At 38.4% G+C, this 18,639-nt stretch overlaps 2 protein-coding genes across 4 annotated transcripts in view; one reads left to right on the top strand and one right to left on the bottom strand.

The window, feature by feature from the left end:
* The window catches only part of LOC306987861 (uncharacterized protein), a 434,965-nt gene that overhangs the window by 247,899 nt on the left and 168,427 nt on the right, over positions 1-18,639 (top strand). The window lies entirely within an intron of this gene.
* Positions 7,445-12,117, bottom strand: LOC306987918 (uncharacterized protein). Its single transcript, XM_079592559.1, has 5 exons — positions 11,975-12,117; positions 10,879-11,214; positions 10,326-10,667; positions 9,918-10,044; positions 7,445-9,458 (listed from the first exon to the last, which is right to left on the bottom strand). The coding sequence occupies exons 1-4, from the start codon at positions 12,060-12,062 to the stop codon at positions 9,926-9,928; spliced, it is 885 nt and encodes a 294-aa protein (XP_079448685.1). The 5' UTR covers positions 12,063-12,117; the 3' UTR covers positions 7,445-9,458; positions 9,918-9,925.

Genomic DNA, 18,639 nt, shown 5'->3' with positions numbered 1-18,639 from the left:
TACTGATACGCCTTTCCCCCAAAGGCGTATCTAACCTGAGGTTTAGTATAATGCCACATTTATACTCAAAAAAATCTATAGAGGATGCATTACATATATATTAACTTATTCAAATTGAAATGAGTGACACACACCATGAGGGTTCACACACCTCTGTTCGGGCTAATTCAGAGTTGTTTATGATCAAAGTTATACAACTCCAATTTAAGTTACTTTTGGGTGCAATAACTTTTACATTGAATTTCAAGTGTGTGTTTTAGCAAAAAAGGGTATGTGTCCAAAAACACGTACTGAGTAGGAGTTACATGACATAGGCTAAATCGTTTACATCTCTGGTTCACCACAAACAAAGATAAAACCTTACAGTAATCTCACAAAATCATGTATTCCATAAGTATGTAATCATTTCAGTGCAATTTAAGTCCAATGGATTCATAGACCCAGAAAATATGGGGTTAGCCACCAAGATTACTTATCTAGGTCAAATAATGAAGGAGTTAGGATATTTTAAGGGCTTCCTGCCCATCTTGGACGCCATCTTGAAAATTACACATTTCTAGTGGTAAAACTTCGGTAAACTTTTAGTATGTTATTAATGTCACAGTTTGTGTTTTCCTGGGTAACCACTAGAGGTCCTCTTTCCCCACAGTGTCATTCACTCTTAACAACATTTCTCATCATCCTGTTCTGTCACTCATTGATCATTGCACACAGCTGTCTCCCGTCACCTTGTCAGTATATGTGCGTATATATACTGCTTGTTTCAGTGTTTGTCATGGAGTCCTTGTATAATGTCACCACACTTCCTGAGGTCTGTTTCTCGTCTTGTTTGTTTCTTGTTTTGGATTGCTTGTATGGTTTTTAACCCTTGCCTGGACTGGATTTATAATTTACGGATTACCCATTAAATAACTGCAATTGGATCTACACGTTTGTGTGTGCATTCGTGACAATTAAGGACACCTAATACCACCAAAAACAGCTTTTATGTTTGTTAGTTTTTTCCATATATGCAGCCGTCTATACAGGCATGTCGACATTACGGACAGAGACATAAACAGCCCACAGCAGTTACCAGGAGTTCTGCTCTTTTTATTAAACTTGTTCAACTGTGATCGTATCGTGAAATGGTTATTTTTAACAAATGTACAGTGATACATGTTTAACAATACTTACCGTGTTCACAGTAAAAATTTAAATAAATTAAATCTTCAGCTTCTAAGGCATTTCTGCAGTATAAAACACAGTAGCCTATGAAACGGAATATAGCTGTAATTAACATTATACATTTTTCACATAACAGAAGTCAACATCAAATTAAATAAGTTACCTGCACATGAGGAAACCAAACTGAACTAGGATAGGCATGTCGACATCACGGACAGAGACATAAACAGCCCCAAATCAGACGGAGGAATAGCATTAGCAGCCATGGAAAATAAGCTACATTTAGCATTCAGCTCTGAGCATAAAACTAATTCGACTCCCTCGACGCCAAACAAACAGCATTCATCTCTAAATTACATCAAAACAAAAATACAGTAAAATAAAACATTGTGTGGTGGGCTTTAAAGCATTTTGGCTAATATTGTCTCTGCAGCGTTTAACATGCCAAATTACCACAACAGTTATCAGGAGTTCTGCTGTGGATTACCCATAAGTTTTTATTTAGCGCCACGGTGCAATGTGAAAGTGACGCCAGCAGACGGCGCTGTCCCCATTTATGCAGCAATTTAACAGAACCCATAACCTCCTGAGACCCAAGGAAAAAAAGTGTCTCCAATTTTTTTTGTTTTGTGTGATTTACTACTTATTTGGGGTAAAAAAACATTCTACAATTTAGAGTTTTTAAATTTTATTTAAATGTTTTATTTTACAGCATGTCCACTGTAGTGGACCACAGGACCAAATTTGTTTGAAAAGACAGCCGAACTCAGAAAACAAAAACATTTACAGAACATGGCTGTAGAGTGATATTAATCCAACAATAAATTTAACATAAAAACAAAACAAAAGCAAATTATCATTCTGTATTATTTCAATTGCTTAGCACGATAGTCCTGGAACAGTTTAGTTCTAAAAGACAGCCGAACTCAGAAAACAAAAACAAAACATTAACAGAATATGGCTGTAGAGTGAAATTAATTCAAGAATAATATAAAGTAATTAATAATAAAAGTAATTATTATTCTGGGTTGTTTCGCTTGCTTAGTGGTGATACTCCTGGAAGCATTTTATAACTTTTTGGTAATGCAGAGAAACATCTTGCATTTGGTACACCTCGTGTAAGTCTTGCTTCATCTTTACAGTCTTCCTGACTGTAAAGATGAAGCAAGACGTACACAAGGTGTACCAAATGCAAGATGTTTTACCACACAAGGTAGCACAGGTGTGAATTTACACTGAACAAAATTATAAACGCAACACTTTTGTCTTTGCCCCCATTGTAAGGTCGTTTGGATGTACTGCAAATTCTCTGAAACGCCTTTGGAGACGGCTTATGGTAGAGAAATAAACATTCAATTCACGGGCAACAGCTCTGGTGGACATTCCTGCAGTCAGCATGCCAATTGCACGGTCCCTCAAAACTTGTGACACCTGTGGCATTGTGCTGTGTGATAAAACTGCACATTTTAGGCCTCATCCACACTACTGCGTTTTAGTTTAGAAACGGAGAATTAAAACGAATACGATCTCCATCCACACCAGCGTTTTAGCTGCGTATTAGAATTGATCTCCGTCCAAATTAAAACGACTGAAAGCGCGGATCACGTGACCATTCACCAACACTGGGCATGCGCGTGCCGGTGTAAATACAACACACAACAGCTTGCACAAACTTGCACAACAGCTGCTAGCAAAGACATCAAAGTCAGTAACGCTTGTAATTCGTTATCCATGTTGCAGTCACTAATGTTACGTAGTCCAGGCGGTTTTTGTATGTTTTATTCCGGGGACGGGTCATGTGATGGGTGGCTGACGAATCAGGGAAGGATACGCCATGACTGATGACACCCAATCATAGAGCCGAGCATGAGCCTCTGCGTCATCGTTTCTAATGTCCTCCGTTTTGACCCGTCTTCACTAAAACGCCCTCCGGAGATTCAAAACGCAAAAGGGGGTCGGCAGCGTTTCTAAACTTCTCCGGTTTAGGTCTTTGTTTTTGCCGTTTTAGTCTGGACGGGAGGTGCAAACGTAGCAAAAGGTCTCCGTTTCTAAACGAAAACGCAATAGTGTGGATGGGGCCTTAGAGTACCCTTTTATTGTGGCCAGTCTAAGGCACACCTGTGCAATAATCATGCTGTCTAATCAGCATCTTGATATGCCACACCTGTGTGGTGGATGGATTATCTCGGCAAAGGAGAATTGCTCACTAACACAGATTTAGGCCACATTTACACATAGCCAGGTATTTAGAGAAACAAATATTTCACCCCCTCCGTTTTCAATAATAACATCTTGCACACAACATTGTTTTAAAAAAAAGTTGCCATACATCAACCTTCATAAATACGCCGTCGAGCGCCATCATAACTATGCCAAACCTATGGGCGGCAGTGTAGGGAGAAGGATAAAGCCATGCAAGCCAATCAGAATCCTCAGAATGTGACGTTTGAGAACCTAAAACCCCGTTTCTCCCAGTTGACACAGCAACACATTACCGGTGTTATCAGAAATCTCCACTTTGGCCGGAGTTTTTAGAAATAATCGTTTTCTGTGATAAAAACGTGATTTTCGTGTAAATGAGAGGCCAAACCGCAGGAAAATATCTGCGTCTTCCGTTCGTGTTACGGGGCATTAGACACATTTGTGAACAATATTTGAGAGAAATAGGCCTTTTGTGTACATAGGTCACATTTGTCTTAGATCTTTGAGTTCAGCTCATAAAAAATGGGGGCAAAAACAAAAGTGTTGCGTTTATAATTTTGCGTTAAATTCTTCACCATCTTCTTGTAAACCAGGTTCAAATTCATCCTCATCTCTCTCCTCATCTTACAGGTCTAAGTCTGAATCTCCCTCAACTATCTTATAAAGAATCCTTTCTGCTTCAGTTCTGTCTCTTACAACATGGAGTCATTAAGTACATTAAGATGGTCCTGGTGTCCACTATAATTGACATTCATAAAAATAATAATATTTTGAAACACAAACAATTTAACTGCTTTCAGAACTAAATGTATTATTCCTGACACTTTAATAAACAATTATATATATGATTATAATAGTAAAAAAAACATTAAAAAAGCAGTATTTTACATACTTATCTCCTTTCCATAAAATGCGCTTGTTCTTATGGCGGCCATTTTGGATGCAGTGTAAGAAGTAGTTCCTTACATCCCATCCAATCAAATGACATATCAATAGAAAGCCCAGGGTGTCCTCTGTACAGTACAGCAGGAATTGATAGAGTAGATAAAAAAATTCAAAGAACATTCATGAAAACAAAAGGTCCACTACAGTGGACAGAAGTCAATGGGCGGGGTCTCAGGAATATACAACCTGTTAAACAAACAACATCAAATCAGGAAAAGAAAGTGAAAAAAAGAACAAATGAATACACAAAAACTGGTGTTGGACAAGCTTCAAGCGACAACCACATAACCCTTTTATCAGTTGATTCATCACAGGTAACCCACAGAATCTGCCGCTTGACTCCACCATGTAAATGAGAGAGAGAGAGAACAGAAAAACAAAACAAACCACATCTAGTGACAGGGAAATGTAAATGAGAGGAGGTGGAAGCCAGTTTGTGAACACAGCAAATTGACTGCTTCTGCAACCTATTTATACATATGAATGGATCTGTAGATTTTCATAGGATTTAGTTGTACATTAACACAATACAAGAAGAAAAAGGCGTTAGATTATGTGACATTAAAAAGTTGCCATAGTTTAAAAACCTGCAATGTTGAGTTCATACTGTAAACACACAAACCAGCACTTACTCACCTGTGAAAGGTTTTCCCCATTTCTTTGGGATTTTAAATTTAGTTTGTTTTGTTATCTTGGAAAACTCACTGGATCATTTGAAATCTTGACCATTTCAAGATGGCAGATGCAACAACATGTCTGGAGCGGTTGAATGTGGCATATACAAATATAGTTTCTGCCATAAACGAGTCAACTAAAATGACCCATATAGAGATCACACTGTCAGAGAGTTCGGAAAAACACGAAATCAGAGTTTTAAATTCAAACATTTTAAAAGAGAACAATACATCATGGTTGTTTAAACCAATGAGCATTAAGCTGTGTCGTCAGCAAGTCGTTTCCCATCGTGCTTTTGATCAGCGCAGTCGGTAGAGAGAAACTGCGTTCGACTGCAGAATCCGACATGTGCGACTTGCGCTCGCGAGAGTGTTTTGACATACGTCAGCATGACATCAGAGCCAGGCGGACCCATAGACAGTATGTAAGATGGACACAGCGACCCCATAGATTTCAACGGAGAAAAGTGAAGCCCATTTGAAGCACTCACTTGATCGCCAGGCGAACTGCGCAGGCTCAAACTGAGCTTGACGACGTAGATGTGACGTGAGCAACCTGTCTGACAGCTGTCCGTCTTCTAGTAGCTGTGCCGAGAGAAATCTGAATCATTCCCTTCCGAATCTCGCAGAGCCGGAGAGCGGAGAACTTTATCACTCTCTATGGGCTTCTCCCTTGACTTTATCGGACTTTATGCCTCCACGTCCCCCCGATTGCTTGCGAGCTTCTCGGCCAGTCTATACGGTAATTTCTCGACTGTGCGACAGAGTCGAGTGGTTATAACGCAATCGTTAGTCTATTTTTACAAAAACGGTTTCTACGGGGCCATAACGTAAGATACAAGGTAATAGAGCCTTTTATACATTGTCGTGTTTCTTTAGGAATCAATAAATTGACAAATGGAGTCTTTGGACGCCTCATATGTAAAGTTATTCGCTGTCAAAGTGACGCCAAAATGAATGGGAGTCAATGGAATGCTAACAGCAGGAGATGTTTTGCTACAATGGCGACGCCCGGGGAGGCTTCAGTTTCCGGCGGATGGATTACCCCCTTGGGGGCGGACTGCACTCATAACAGATTTTAATTCATACGAATTGGGCAACTCGTAAAATATGTAAGATTTAGCAAAAATAAAAATAAAAAAATGTCGAAAAATGTGGGGAAAGGGGCATTTGAGACATCCGTGCCCAGGGCACGTACATCATCGCCATAATCCGTCCCTGCAAATGGAAATTCACTTTTGACTCAACACAGTATTTTTGGATAAAAACAATTGTCAATAATATTATTTATTTATTTACATGATTTATTATTGTGTTACATTCTGTAGCCTATTTTGTACTGTGCATCTTGTATATTGTCTATTCATTTTGTTAGTTTATGTTGGCCTAAACGTAAAGTGCACTATCTGGAGTACTATGGAATGCCAAAACTGACATAATAATAAATAAATATTTATATAAAGAAGAAGAAAAAGCATAAATAAATAAACACAAATAAATATATCCATCTCCCCTACTGTTGGCGCACATTTAAGTTGTTTTGCACGCGTGTTTCGGGCGTGCTGTTTCCTTGTGGCTTAAAATAATAAAATACAGTACAAATAATAAACTTTCAAAAATCTGACATTAAAGTCGGATATGCCAATCCATTTATTAACATAACGAAAAATGAAACCTTTCTTCAAACATAAACTTAACTCAAGTCAGTCTCCATGATTACACGCCGTGCCTCACGGTCAAAAACCTTGCACCTCGCTGTGCGCCACACCTGCACTAATGTAGACTTGTGGCAGAACACAGCTCCAAACCATTACAATACAGAATGGCTCCAACACCTACATTTAGATCGGTGGGCAAGCACCTATTGGGGTGAAGCACAGGCGAAGCACTGATACTTGGGTGCAGAGATATCACGCAACACCTGAAATCCCACAACTTCCATCAACATACCGGCGTGTGTGTGCTTTGCTTGTTCTCCCAACATTTTGCTATGCGGGAAATTACCATATTTGCTGTAACTGTAGCTATAACTTCTCAAACTCAACACAATCCAAAAGCGAAGATACTTCGGTATGTTGATGGAAGTTTTTTTTTTTTTTGCTCACTTTTACATGCTATCTGGCAACAAATGATTCCATTCATTATGCTAAGCTAAGACAATGCATGCACTGAGACAAAAAATGCGTTTGCCCATCTACGTAGGGGAGACCGTGAATAACCCCTATTTCAAAAAACGGATGCGTGTTCCTTTAAGAAAAATGTGCTTTTCAGCACTCCCAAAGTGTATGATTGCAGAAAAATACATGTTTTTATTGAACACTAATGGAGTAACAGATGTTGTGTGAAAATAAATGATAAAAGTTGTTTTATTTTATTTAAAAATCTTTTAGAAACAGTCTAACTGTCTGGGACAGAAGAGAATGAGTCTAGTCTCTGCTGTCTGTGCTTCTTCAATATCTTGAGCAGCAAAGCAAAGTAGACATGAACAGTAGAGAGGTAGAGAACAGACAGCAAAACAAGTTCAGCCGCCCATCCATCATGACTTTACAGGCCGGAACAACAACAATAATAAAGTTGCGCATCACTGAAATTCCTATAACTAGATGATTCAATATTAGCTTAGATATTTCTGATAACAAACATATTTTAGAGATGCACAGATTTCAGATGTTGTGAATGAATCATATGTTTTTAATAATATTTATCACATAGACATGCAAAGATGTGTCACGTTCATTTGCTTGTTTCAGAAAAGAAAACTCTGTTTTTTGTGGGTTTAATTCAAGTCACTTTTTCCCTTGGCTGATGTAAAGATAAGGAAATATTCTGCTCAGAATGCAAGAAACACAATATTGGTTTCATTAAAACAGCTTATTAAAAAAAAAAAATTATTTGTGTTAGTAAAACTACAACATTAATGTCCAGTTCTTAATGATTTATGATTAGATGTGATAAAAGCTTTTGAGAGGAGTTTAGCATATATTAGGACACTTAAATGGCTTTTCTTCAAATATTTACCTGACATATGAAAATCATGAATCACCTCTATTGATTTATATATTTACAGTGAGCACCAGACAAAAAGAAAAATCCAAAAATAGGAACAAGGAATCAAGATTGCTGCCAAAGAAGAAAGGGATACCGCAAGTTTAAAGCTGAAGGCTAGACTGGAAAAACAGTTTTAAAGTGAAGGCAATCGTCTCCATCAAACAGTCATAATATTCTAATAAACATATCAGCTAAATACAATAATTCAATGAGTTTAAAGAAAAAGAAAAAAATCACACTCGACAAATCACAGCTCAAGATTATATACTGAAAGAGACACGACAGGTCTTCATCTCCTCACATACACACAGATAAAATGAAAGAATGAATCAGCACCTCATAAAATGTCACAGATGTGTGTTCACAACTTCAGGTGAACTTCATTTTTGCACATTTCAACCATGAAGATAAATATATATGTAATGTATGAGAATTTACAAGTGTAATGTGTTGTTTTATCAAGTATACACACATTTGTGTGTTATTATGGCTGTTTTAACACAACATTTAACACAGACTGTATCATATGGGAGTCCAGTAACAGACATTGAACAGAATAAATACCTGAATGTTTCACCAACTTTAAAATAAATAAATGATATTTCAAGCGTCTTAAAGCTGGTTTTGGTTTCAGTCTAGCTGCTGGAAAGTGTTTCTGATGAAGGTAGATAAGTAAGGGTTAATGTAACTGTTTAAACCATAAATATTATCAACATACGAATACCAGACATTACCAGCAACAGCAACAATACCAGTAAAAACACCGGCAGTATCAGTAGTGCAGACTGTCCTTGAGTTGAGGAGGAAAATATTGGTCATAATGCCCGTCTTGTTGAGGTAATTGTAAAAAACAGTTCTATCAGTTATAAGAGGATGTAAATAGATAGGACAAAATTACTGATAAGTCAAACCAGATCACGATTATAGTGCAGAAGTTAAGAAAGCAAGATAATCACTCACTGTTTGTGTCTGGATCACTGTAAAAGTTTTAATAAACCTCTATATACTGAGAAACATCAAGCACTCGCTGATCTACAGCTGGAAACTGTTGCTTTGTTTCTTACTTTATTGCTCATATACGGTTTAAGCCTAAATTTGTTAATATATCATTTAACATTTATAGTATTTAACAAAGTTCGCGAGGAGCATGTTAAGAAAATTAACACACGTGTACAGCATTCAGTTAATCAACGAAGACAGTTTATCCCCCCCCCCCCCCCCAACCTGGAAATCCTGGAATCGTGACACAATTACTCTGTGAGCGATGAGAGTTTCAGCCGATCCTCTTCTCTCTATCATTTCCTAATTCTCTTAAGTGTCCGTTGTTTTATTGGGAGCCTCGGCATGAGTCTGGTGATGTTCCATGTCCTCCAAAAGAATGGCATCGGGATCATGTGGTGGGTTATTGTCAGCATCATCCTCCTGTAAGAGAACACAGATTCACAGAAGGTTACTGTTATGTTTGGTTGAAGCAGAGGAGGAAGCGGGATCCAAGTGCAGCAATTTTATTAAATAAACTCAACTTCACAAATACAAACTCAGACTCAGGAATAACCACTATAGTGCAACGATAAGAACTGACCGAGACACATGGCAGTATCACATGACAAACAGGGAATCACATTAACAAGACACAGAAACATGACAAGGACAAGAAACAAAACCCAAAACGTGACAGTAACAGTGATGAGAAAGATTTATGTTTTCGTTACACAAACACGAAAAAATAAATAAAAGTAAAGAGCAAATAAGATAACGTTTCACATTTACATTTATTACATTTGATTTACATTTATGTTAAATCCAGAATAATAAAAAAACTTTGTTTTTGCACAGTAAATCTCATAAATCTTGTTAAATCAGCTGATATGTAATACTTACACTCTGTGCTACAGTACTCCTGCACATCTCCTGTGACAATAGTAAATCACACCAGCAGTCACAACTGCAGAAACCAGCAGAACACCAACAACTATTCCTGCTACAGCTCCTGAAGACAAACCTGACTCTGGAACATCCACAGAGAAACAGTCATTATTGTGAATGATAATCCATCCAGTACTTACATTTTTATTTTATTTTTTAGACCCTTTTATATTGATCATCAGCTGTATCAACAGGTAACATTAGGATTATGCAAGTTATCAAGTTAATAACATTAGTCAAAGTGTTATTGGGCAAAGCTCAAAAAAGTCAACTCAACATTTACTGAGTTGATTTAAAAAAATATTGAACTGTTTTTTAATTCCTCAAAGGAAAATGCATTGAATGATTAAATTATACACTCACCAATGACAATAAGATTGAATCTCTTCACTCTGCTGATGCTGAAGCTGCTGCTGTTGATGATCATCTGTAGTTTATATTCTCCAGAGTCTGTGTTTGTGGTGTGTGTGATGGTCAGAGATCCAGTCTGATGATCCAGCTTCAGTCTGTCTCTGAATCTCTCTGTATCTTCATTACACTGAACATCTGTACAGATCTCACTGAGATCTCCAGTGATTTCAGCGATGTGAATGTCATTGAAATACCACGTCATCACATCATTTGGTTTTCTTGCTACAGGAGGATCAAAAGTGACGGATTCTCCCTCGTTTTTCTTCACTTCATCTCGTTCAGCAGCAGAAACTCCTGAAACACACACCAACACATGCTGGAGGATCTTTTGCTGAAAACAAATAAAAACTACACACCATGAGAGAACTATGAACATGACTTTGGATAAGCCCTTTCTTGACTTTTGATCTGAAAAGTAACATTTTGGTTTGTGCCTATAAACACACATTAACAATGTGCTTTAAAATATATAAACTGCATTTAAACGCTATATTAAATGACTCACCTTGAACAGTAACACTGAAGATCTTTTCACTGTTGCTGCTGCTGCTGATGATCTGTAGTATATATTCTCCAGAGTGTGTGTTTGTGATGTTCATGATGGTCAGAGATCCAGTCTGATGATCCAGCTTCAGTCTGTCTCTGAATCTCTCAGTATCTTTATTACACTGAACATCTGTACAGGTCTTATTAATATCTCCATTGATTTGAGCGATGAGAATGTTATTATAATACCATCTAATATCCTCTTGTCGGGTTGTTTTAACACCAGTGTTTAGAGTGACTGAATCTCCCTCCATCACTGACACTGACACTTTATCTGAACCAACACTAGAGGCACCTGCAGAAGAAACAGTTAACATGACAAAAACAAAACTATGCAACTATTATTTTCTAACAGATCATACCGATTTGAGCAGAGAAATATGTCTGGATTCATAATGTAACACATGGAAACAAACAGCAGAAGAACATCATTGATTTAAACTTTCACTCATCAGACAAACATACATGCGTCTCATGGATGATCTTATACACACACACACACACACACACACACACACACACACACACACACATTTTCATAATCAAACATTTTCATAGACTCATAATGTACATTACATAGATGATAGTACCCATAAACATATTTCAGAAAATTATGCTATTTTCCACAGCATCTAGACTCATAATCCACCCTTTCTTCAAAATATTTTTAGTTCTCCCCATAAATAACATGTTTAGGCTACATTAAATTTGATTAATTTGGCAGAAGCTCACTCGCATTACATTCAAGCTACATTTGATCAGTTATGCACTGATGTAAAACTTTACTAGTCAGGGTTCTGGTTTTGTGACAGTGACTCTATCTGACTATTTTCTTATCTTATGTCTGTGTGCCTGGTTTTTATACGAAAAAAGTTTTTTTAACGTCATTTAAAAGTTCCCATTTTAACGGCACTGAAACTGATCTGGACTGATTCTATGATTTGTTGTCAGCCGATAGGCTAATAATCCTACCAACAATACATCACTACGATACATATTTGTTCAAATAAATCAGTGCAACGGCGTAAAAGAGATTGTAACAAATTGTGTCTTACCGTGGTTGGTTGAAATCAAGATCACCGAGAGCAAATTAACTAGAAGCGACATTTCCCCCACAGAAATTGAATGGTTAATCTGAATCATAAAAGTGTGCCGCTATAAGGGCGTACTTGTAAAACTAGTAGCCTACTTGTAAGTGAAACTAACCTGACCGCATGAATGGAATGTAGAGCGATGACGCAGTGAACGTACCAATTTGCATATGCAAAACGGGTTTTCGCAGTCAACCGTTTGTAAAATATCGTATAGACTAAATGTACATGCATGGCAGTAGCATAGCCAATTACTTGTTATTATGTAAAAAATTATTTAAAGACCATGTCAAGTTTAAATGATAGTTTATTATTTTAGTTATAAAAAAAAAAAAAATGTAAACACAATATATCATGTAACATGAGTAATGTGAGAGACTTAATAAATAAAATACATATGAGTCCAGATAAAAAAAGTATTTTGACCCATAAGCACCTGCTGGTAGAACTTGAAACTACACAATACGCATTACAACTGACAGCAATATGCTTCTGTATTAATGTCATGGCTATAGAAATATCTATGGAAGTTTGTTTCCACCGCGAAAAAGAAATTGTGACTATTTATCTCCTAGGGTTTTTTTTCCTCGCAATTGCCAGCTTAAAATCAGTTTTGAGTTATAAAGTCAGATTTGTGTGAAATAATAAATAATTATTCTTTTTATTCCATGATGGAAACAAGCTTCCATAAATATCACACACTAACTAACTAAATAAAATTAAAAATACATAAAAATGTAAATGAGAGAGAGGTTGTTGATTGTTATATGGTCCTATTACCCAAAGATAAAAGCATTAAAACTACTTTTCTATATATTTCTATTCTAACTAATTTCTATCTTCACTTGAAGAGGAATAAAGATGATTGAGTGCTGAGTACCTTTACAAATCCACCTGACTCAGGGAATATAACAAACGGCGAGGCCACACACAAATTAAATTAACCAAAAAGTATATTTTATTAAGGTAATGCATAAATTAATCAAGCAAACAACATCAAAAAAGAAAAAAAAAAAAAGACTACATATCAGATGAATACTCAAAAACTCCTGGTGTTGGAAAGGCCTCATTCGACAACCACACTGGTGAAGACGGAACTTTTTATCAGTCGATTCATCGCCCACATCACATGACTATACCCTGCAAACACACAAAGAGAGAACACACAAAAACAACAACACAGGAAAACACAAATGAGGAAGCTAGTCAGGACTGTAACAATACTGGCTGTCACTGACCACTTTACCAGGTGTGCTCAAGCATATGCCACCAAGGACAATAACAACAAAAACATTTGATTTACTGGACTCTAATTTACTGGACAAAAGGTAAAGAAAATACAATAAAACTCAACTTTCCTATCTCCCTAAATCAAAACAGCATGAAACAGAGGAATATAGGAAATGCCATCTTGCCCACACACATACCTTGTTCCAGAATTTTTGTTGGTCGAAACTCTCTTCACATCCTGATAGCAATCACTAAGTGAGGCTCATACTGGCTCTCCCAGTTTAAAACTAGATTAAAGACGCATCTCTTTATCAAAGCATTCACATAATGCATCTCATACCTTTTATACTACAGTTAAATCAGATCAAATGCATTCATATTATGAACAGCAGCTATGCTAATTATTTCCCATCTGCTTATTTGTTGTTATCTCGGGACGCCAGTGACGCCAGTTGTTATCTCTTGGAGACTTCAGATGCCCCAACGCCTGTGAAGAGACGACTCGACGCCGGCGATATGTTATGCCCTAAATTAATACATGATTAATTAACTGTATTTTTCTTTGTACATTTCTGAAATGCATTTTCTGTAAAGCTGCTTTGAAACAATATGTATGGTGAAAAGCGCTATACAAATAAATTTGAATTGAATTGAACTAAGTTAAGTGGTCTAAATATTTTTACAGTTCCACAGTCACGCAGAGCCCAAGCACAACCAAAACAATGTTTTTCTCAATGAGTTTTGTTTTTTAACAAAGGACCAAAGCAGCCATATCACCCTGTTGCCCACTGAAGCTAAGCAGGGTTGAGTCTGGTCAGTACCTGGATGGGAGACTCCTGGGAAATCCAGGTTGCTGCTGGAAGAGGTGTTACTGAGGCCAGCAGGGGGCGCTCACCCTGCGGTCTGTGGGTCCTAAAACCCCAATGTAATGATGGGGACACTATACCGTAACAAGCACAGTCCTTCGGATGAGATGTTAAACTGAGGTCCTGACTCTCTGGTCTTTAAAAATCAGGTTGTCCTTTGAAAAAAAGTAAATTAAAATTATAAAAAATATTATAAAAATGTCTAATACAGAATTATTTATCACGTCCACGTAGTCACGCGAGCCGAATTATCCTGACAACTTTTTATCTGTACAGAGGTGAAGGGAAGGAGGCCTTCACAGGGGAGAGAATAGTTGACACTTCAGGACTGCGTAGTCGTCGTGTCCAGGCGCAGGTCCTTCATCAGATCCGGATACGGCCTGGATCCGGCAGACTGCGGTAAACCTCGGGATAAACGCTAATATTAGCGTAGACGCCATCCTCCTTATGATGTACATCAGGATTTATGGGCTTTAGTATTTGAGTACCCAGGAAAGCACTATATAAAATGTAAAAAAAATATATGATTATTATTATTAAGTTACATAGTGTACCTTTAAAACCCAAGATGTTCATCAGTGATTGTATATCAAGAGTAGGGACAAGTTTGTGCGCATTTTGTTTAGTAATTTCACCAGAATGAAAAGAGAGTTTGCTACTCAACTAGAGGTTTACTTTGTAGTAGATACATCTGCACCACAAGATGTTTCAAAAAGTGGTGGGAGTGGGACATGTCCCACCGTCCTGCCTGCAAATTACACCCTTTTTATTAGCTGTCAATCTGTGTATGGATTCAGTATTTTTATTTCATGTTTTACTTTAAAGCTGTTTTGTGAGGGAATCAACTCTTAAGTTCATTAAAAGCAGGAGAGAAAGAATCACTTCACCTGCAAACTAAACACAAACACACTGAATGTACATCTCACCTAAAAGATGTTTGCACAGATCAAACCACATTTCTGTAGAAACCCGACCACAGCAGTTTCAGTCTGACTATGAGCAGCTAGTGCCTTTTTTTTGTTAAAACCATATACAGTAATGTAAAAAGTATTTAATTTTGATGTATTTGAATTAAATTGAATTATAAAAAACATTTAAATCTCACATGTACAAGCTCTAATTCAGCATGAAATATAGGAAGATGTTCTGAATTCTCCATGTTTAGCATAGTAACGGAGATGCACACAGAATCAGCGCTGTTCGTCACTGGATAGTGCGCGACTAGTGCAGTTGCGGAGCCTACGCTGATTTAGTAGACTGAGAATAAGTAGCGTCATAGAGTTGAACCAGCCGTTCTGACTGGAAAGTTCGCGGGATTGCTTGCATTATAAGGACATTGTACGAGTAAAGGACAAGTAAGTCCAGTGTTATTTGAATATTAATGTTATATTGCAAGTGGATTTGTTGTGGATAGTGTTTATAAGTTTATGCATCTATATTAAGCGGCCATTTACCACACGTGAATTGCATGCTGTATTATATGCCGTCAATCCTTTGAAGTTTAAATAGCGATCGTTATAACTTGTATAAGGAAGCATATACTTTATGTTGAGTTTTACATTTATATCTACAATGTAACATTTATGTGATTTATATGATTTATTGATTACTTTTATTTCTTTCATTGTTTAGAAAACCTTGCACATGTCCATGTTATATTGATGCCAAAGCAATCATTAAAATGCTATCATCTATCCATGACTCTGAGTTCTCTGACAAGAACACTGTGGCGGTCAGTGCACATTGATCCAGCTAAAACAAAATATAACATGGTCCTTCGAGCCGGAGTCTGACTACTACAGATATGTCATTGCCTGATGATAACCCGTCCAGTCCAGACCAGTCAGCTGGGAGACCAGTGAGACATAGTAAACTTCCTACGCACCTGGAGGACTATGTTATGGACTATAACTTTCCAAGGTCAACTAGTCCCCCACCAAACTCACTAGAAACACACACAGTGCCTTCAGCAGCAAACCAAGCTGTGTACATAGCATTATCCTTGCCGAGTATGTCTACACCAGTACGTAAAGCAGAACAAGTTCAATCAACGGATAAAATGTCCCTGAGGGAATTGATGGAAAACATCTCTGCAGCTGAGAGGGAGGAGTCAGCCGAGATTGCACAGCTTACAAGCAGACTGTCTCTTTATGAGAAAAGGCAGCAGCGTCGACAGGATATGTTAAAACGTATTAATGCTTTCCTACTGGAGGAGGAAGCAGATAACCTCTCACTCCAAGAAGCAGATATAGCACCTCAGAAGGGAGCACTTTCCCCTGAGTCTGTTCATAACATTACTTCGACTGCTCCACACTTCACAAAGACACCTGTTGACTGTCCAGCATCTCCGCCTGACCAAATGAGCTCTAAACAAAAGGGAGCTGAATTACCTCGGATCTCACAAGTTCCAGTTATGGGAGACGTGGCACAGGGTACCATAAGAGCTCAGTCTGCCCAGCAAACACTTGCACTGAATGATATGAGTTCAGTCCACTCAATTCAATCATCATGCTTTGTGTCTCCCCAACTCCCTATAGCATCTGATACTGCCGTACAAGGACAGTTGCTCCTACAAAGGCAGTATGTAGATAAGTCACCTCCTGAACTTCGAAGGTCATTAGGAGTTGAAAGCGGCCCTTTTATGTCCCAGCAGCAATGGGCCACTAATCATCAGACTGCAATACATACGACGCAAAACTCTGTACCTACCGTTTATGCGGGCTGTCGTCCGAATTATCCTGGTTCCTACGCAGCACAGCCTAGTTATGCTGGTGCACATGGTGTTCACAACCCAGCACAACAAGTAACTTGGCCAGAATATGATAATTGTCAGACAGTTCCTCCACCTCCCATTAATTTGTACGGAGCGCCAAAACCTTCCATACCAGACTTTGCTGTAGACAGTGAAAGGGATTTTGCTAATCTGAAACTAGCTTTGGATAATCTACTAGACCCACATCCTGAGCTGTCAGAGAAATACAAATATCACGTGCTACTTGAACATCTTAAACTTCCAGAGGCTCAAATGATTGGTCAGTCTTGTCGACATGAAGCTCGGCCATATACCGCAGCAATGCAGGCTCTACAGTTGCATTACGGGCAGCCACATCAATTAGCACAGAGTGAAATAGCAGCCATACTCAACGCTCCAGATGTGAAGGTCGGCGAAGCTAGTAGTTTCCAGTCATTTGCCTTAAGGGTTCATCTTCTTGTGAGTATGTTGCTGTCCCTGGAGGGCCAGAGAGGCATTGAACTCAGCTGTTGCTCCCATGTAGACCGGCTCCTCAGCAAACTACCCAAGTATCTCAGAGACAATTTCATTGAGTTCTTACAGATGCAAGGCAAATTGAATGTCGCCAGCCTCAATCCATATAATCTTCAGGATTTTTCTGGTTGGCTGCAGAGTAAAGCTCAACAACAGCGTCTATCCAGTAGACTAGTTGAGCGTTATCAGAAAGAGAGATCCTCCTACTCACTTCAGGGAAAGGATTCAACCTCATCTAAAAGACAGAGTGCTTCAGTCTACCATGGTACAGAACCCCAAAGTGTCAAATCACCTAAGTCTGTATCTCAGCCTTCTCACTGGAAGAAATCCAAAGTCCATTGCCTATTCTGCCATAGCAAAGAGCATTACATAACCCAGTGCTCAGAAATAAAGGAGCAATCTACAGAAAACCTCATGCAATGGATAGCGGAAGGGAAACGGTGCTGGAAATGCGGCCGTTCCCATCAACCAGAGGACTGTAATTTAAAGAAACCATGTGGTATCTGTGGGGAGATACATCTCCAAGTCCTCCATGGAATCACTGAACAGCGATCCAAGATTAAGCACACCAGTGCATTAAACAGTAGGATCTATCTCACACCTTCCAGTCCCTCAGGTCGAGTACTACTGAAAGTCGTGCCTGTGCTACTACATAATAAGGACAGAACAATCGACACCTTTGCGATATTAGATGACGGAGCTGAACGTACCATGCTGTTACCTGCTGCTGCTCAACAGCTTCAGCTAGGAGGGAAAGAGGAAACCTTAGCCTTACGTACTATCCGTCCTGATGTCACATTCCTAACTGGTTTAGTTGTTACCTTTGATGTGTCCTCTAGAAGCAATCCAGTAGTCAAGTACAGAATCCAGAATGCCTTCACTGCAGATGGATTAGATCTTGTGGAACAGAGCTACCCAGTGAAAGCTCTTCAACGTCGATATGTCCACTTGAGAGATATTCCATTGCAGTCATTCAAGAATGCTCAGCCCTTGTTACTGATTGGCTCAGATAATAGCTCTCTGATTACTGCAGTGGAAACAATTCATGTAGACACTCAGATTGGACCAGTTGCAGTCCGTACAAAACTTGGGTGGGCTCTTCAAGGTCCTGAGGGTCTTTCAAATCGGTCAACTTCCACTCATCAGAGTTATTTTATTACCACTGCAGCAGCCTATGATACCCTTCATAGAGATGTGGAGCGATTGTGGAAGTTAGATTCTCTACCTTACCGCAATGTAAAGCTGTTGACGCGATCTAAACATGACCA

The sequence above is a fragment of the Phoxinus phoxinus genome (assembly GCF_949152265.1).
Source record: "Phoxinus phoxinus genome assembly, chromosome: 20".
NCBI lineage: Eukaryota > Metazoa > Chordata > Actinopteri > Cypriniformes > Leuciscidae > Phoxinus > Phoxinus phoxinus.
Note: the sequence above shows the minus strand (reverse complement) of the source record. Positions and strands in the feature narration are given on the sequence as shown.

Excerpts from the sequence above, each read along its gene's own strand:
- LOC306987918 (XM_079592559.1), bottom strand. The coding sequence starts at position 12,062 with ATGATTCAGATTAACCATTCAATTTCTGTGGGGGAAATGTCGCTTCTA. Across the intron at positions 10,668-10,878 it reads CTTCAGTGTTACTGTTCAAG|GAGTTTCTGCTGCTGAACGA; the intron begins GTGAGTCATTTA and ends TGTGTGTTTCAG. Across the intron at positions 10,045-10,325 it reads ATTCAATCTTATTGTCATTG|AGTCAGGTTTGTCTTCAGGA; the intron begins GTGAGTGTATAA and ends TGGATGTTCCAG.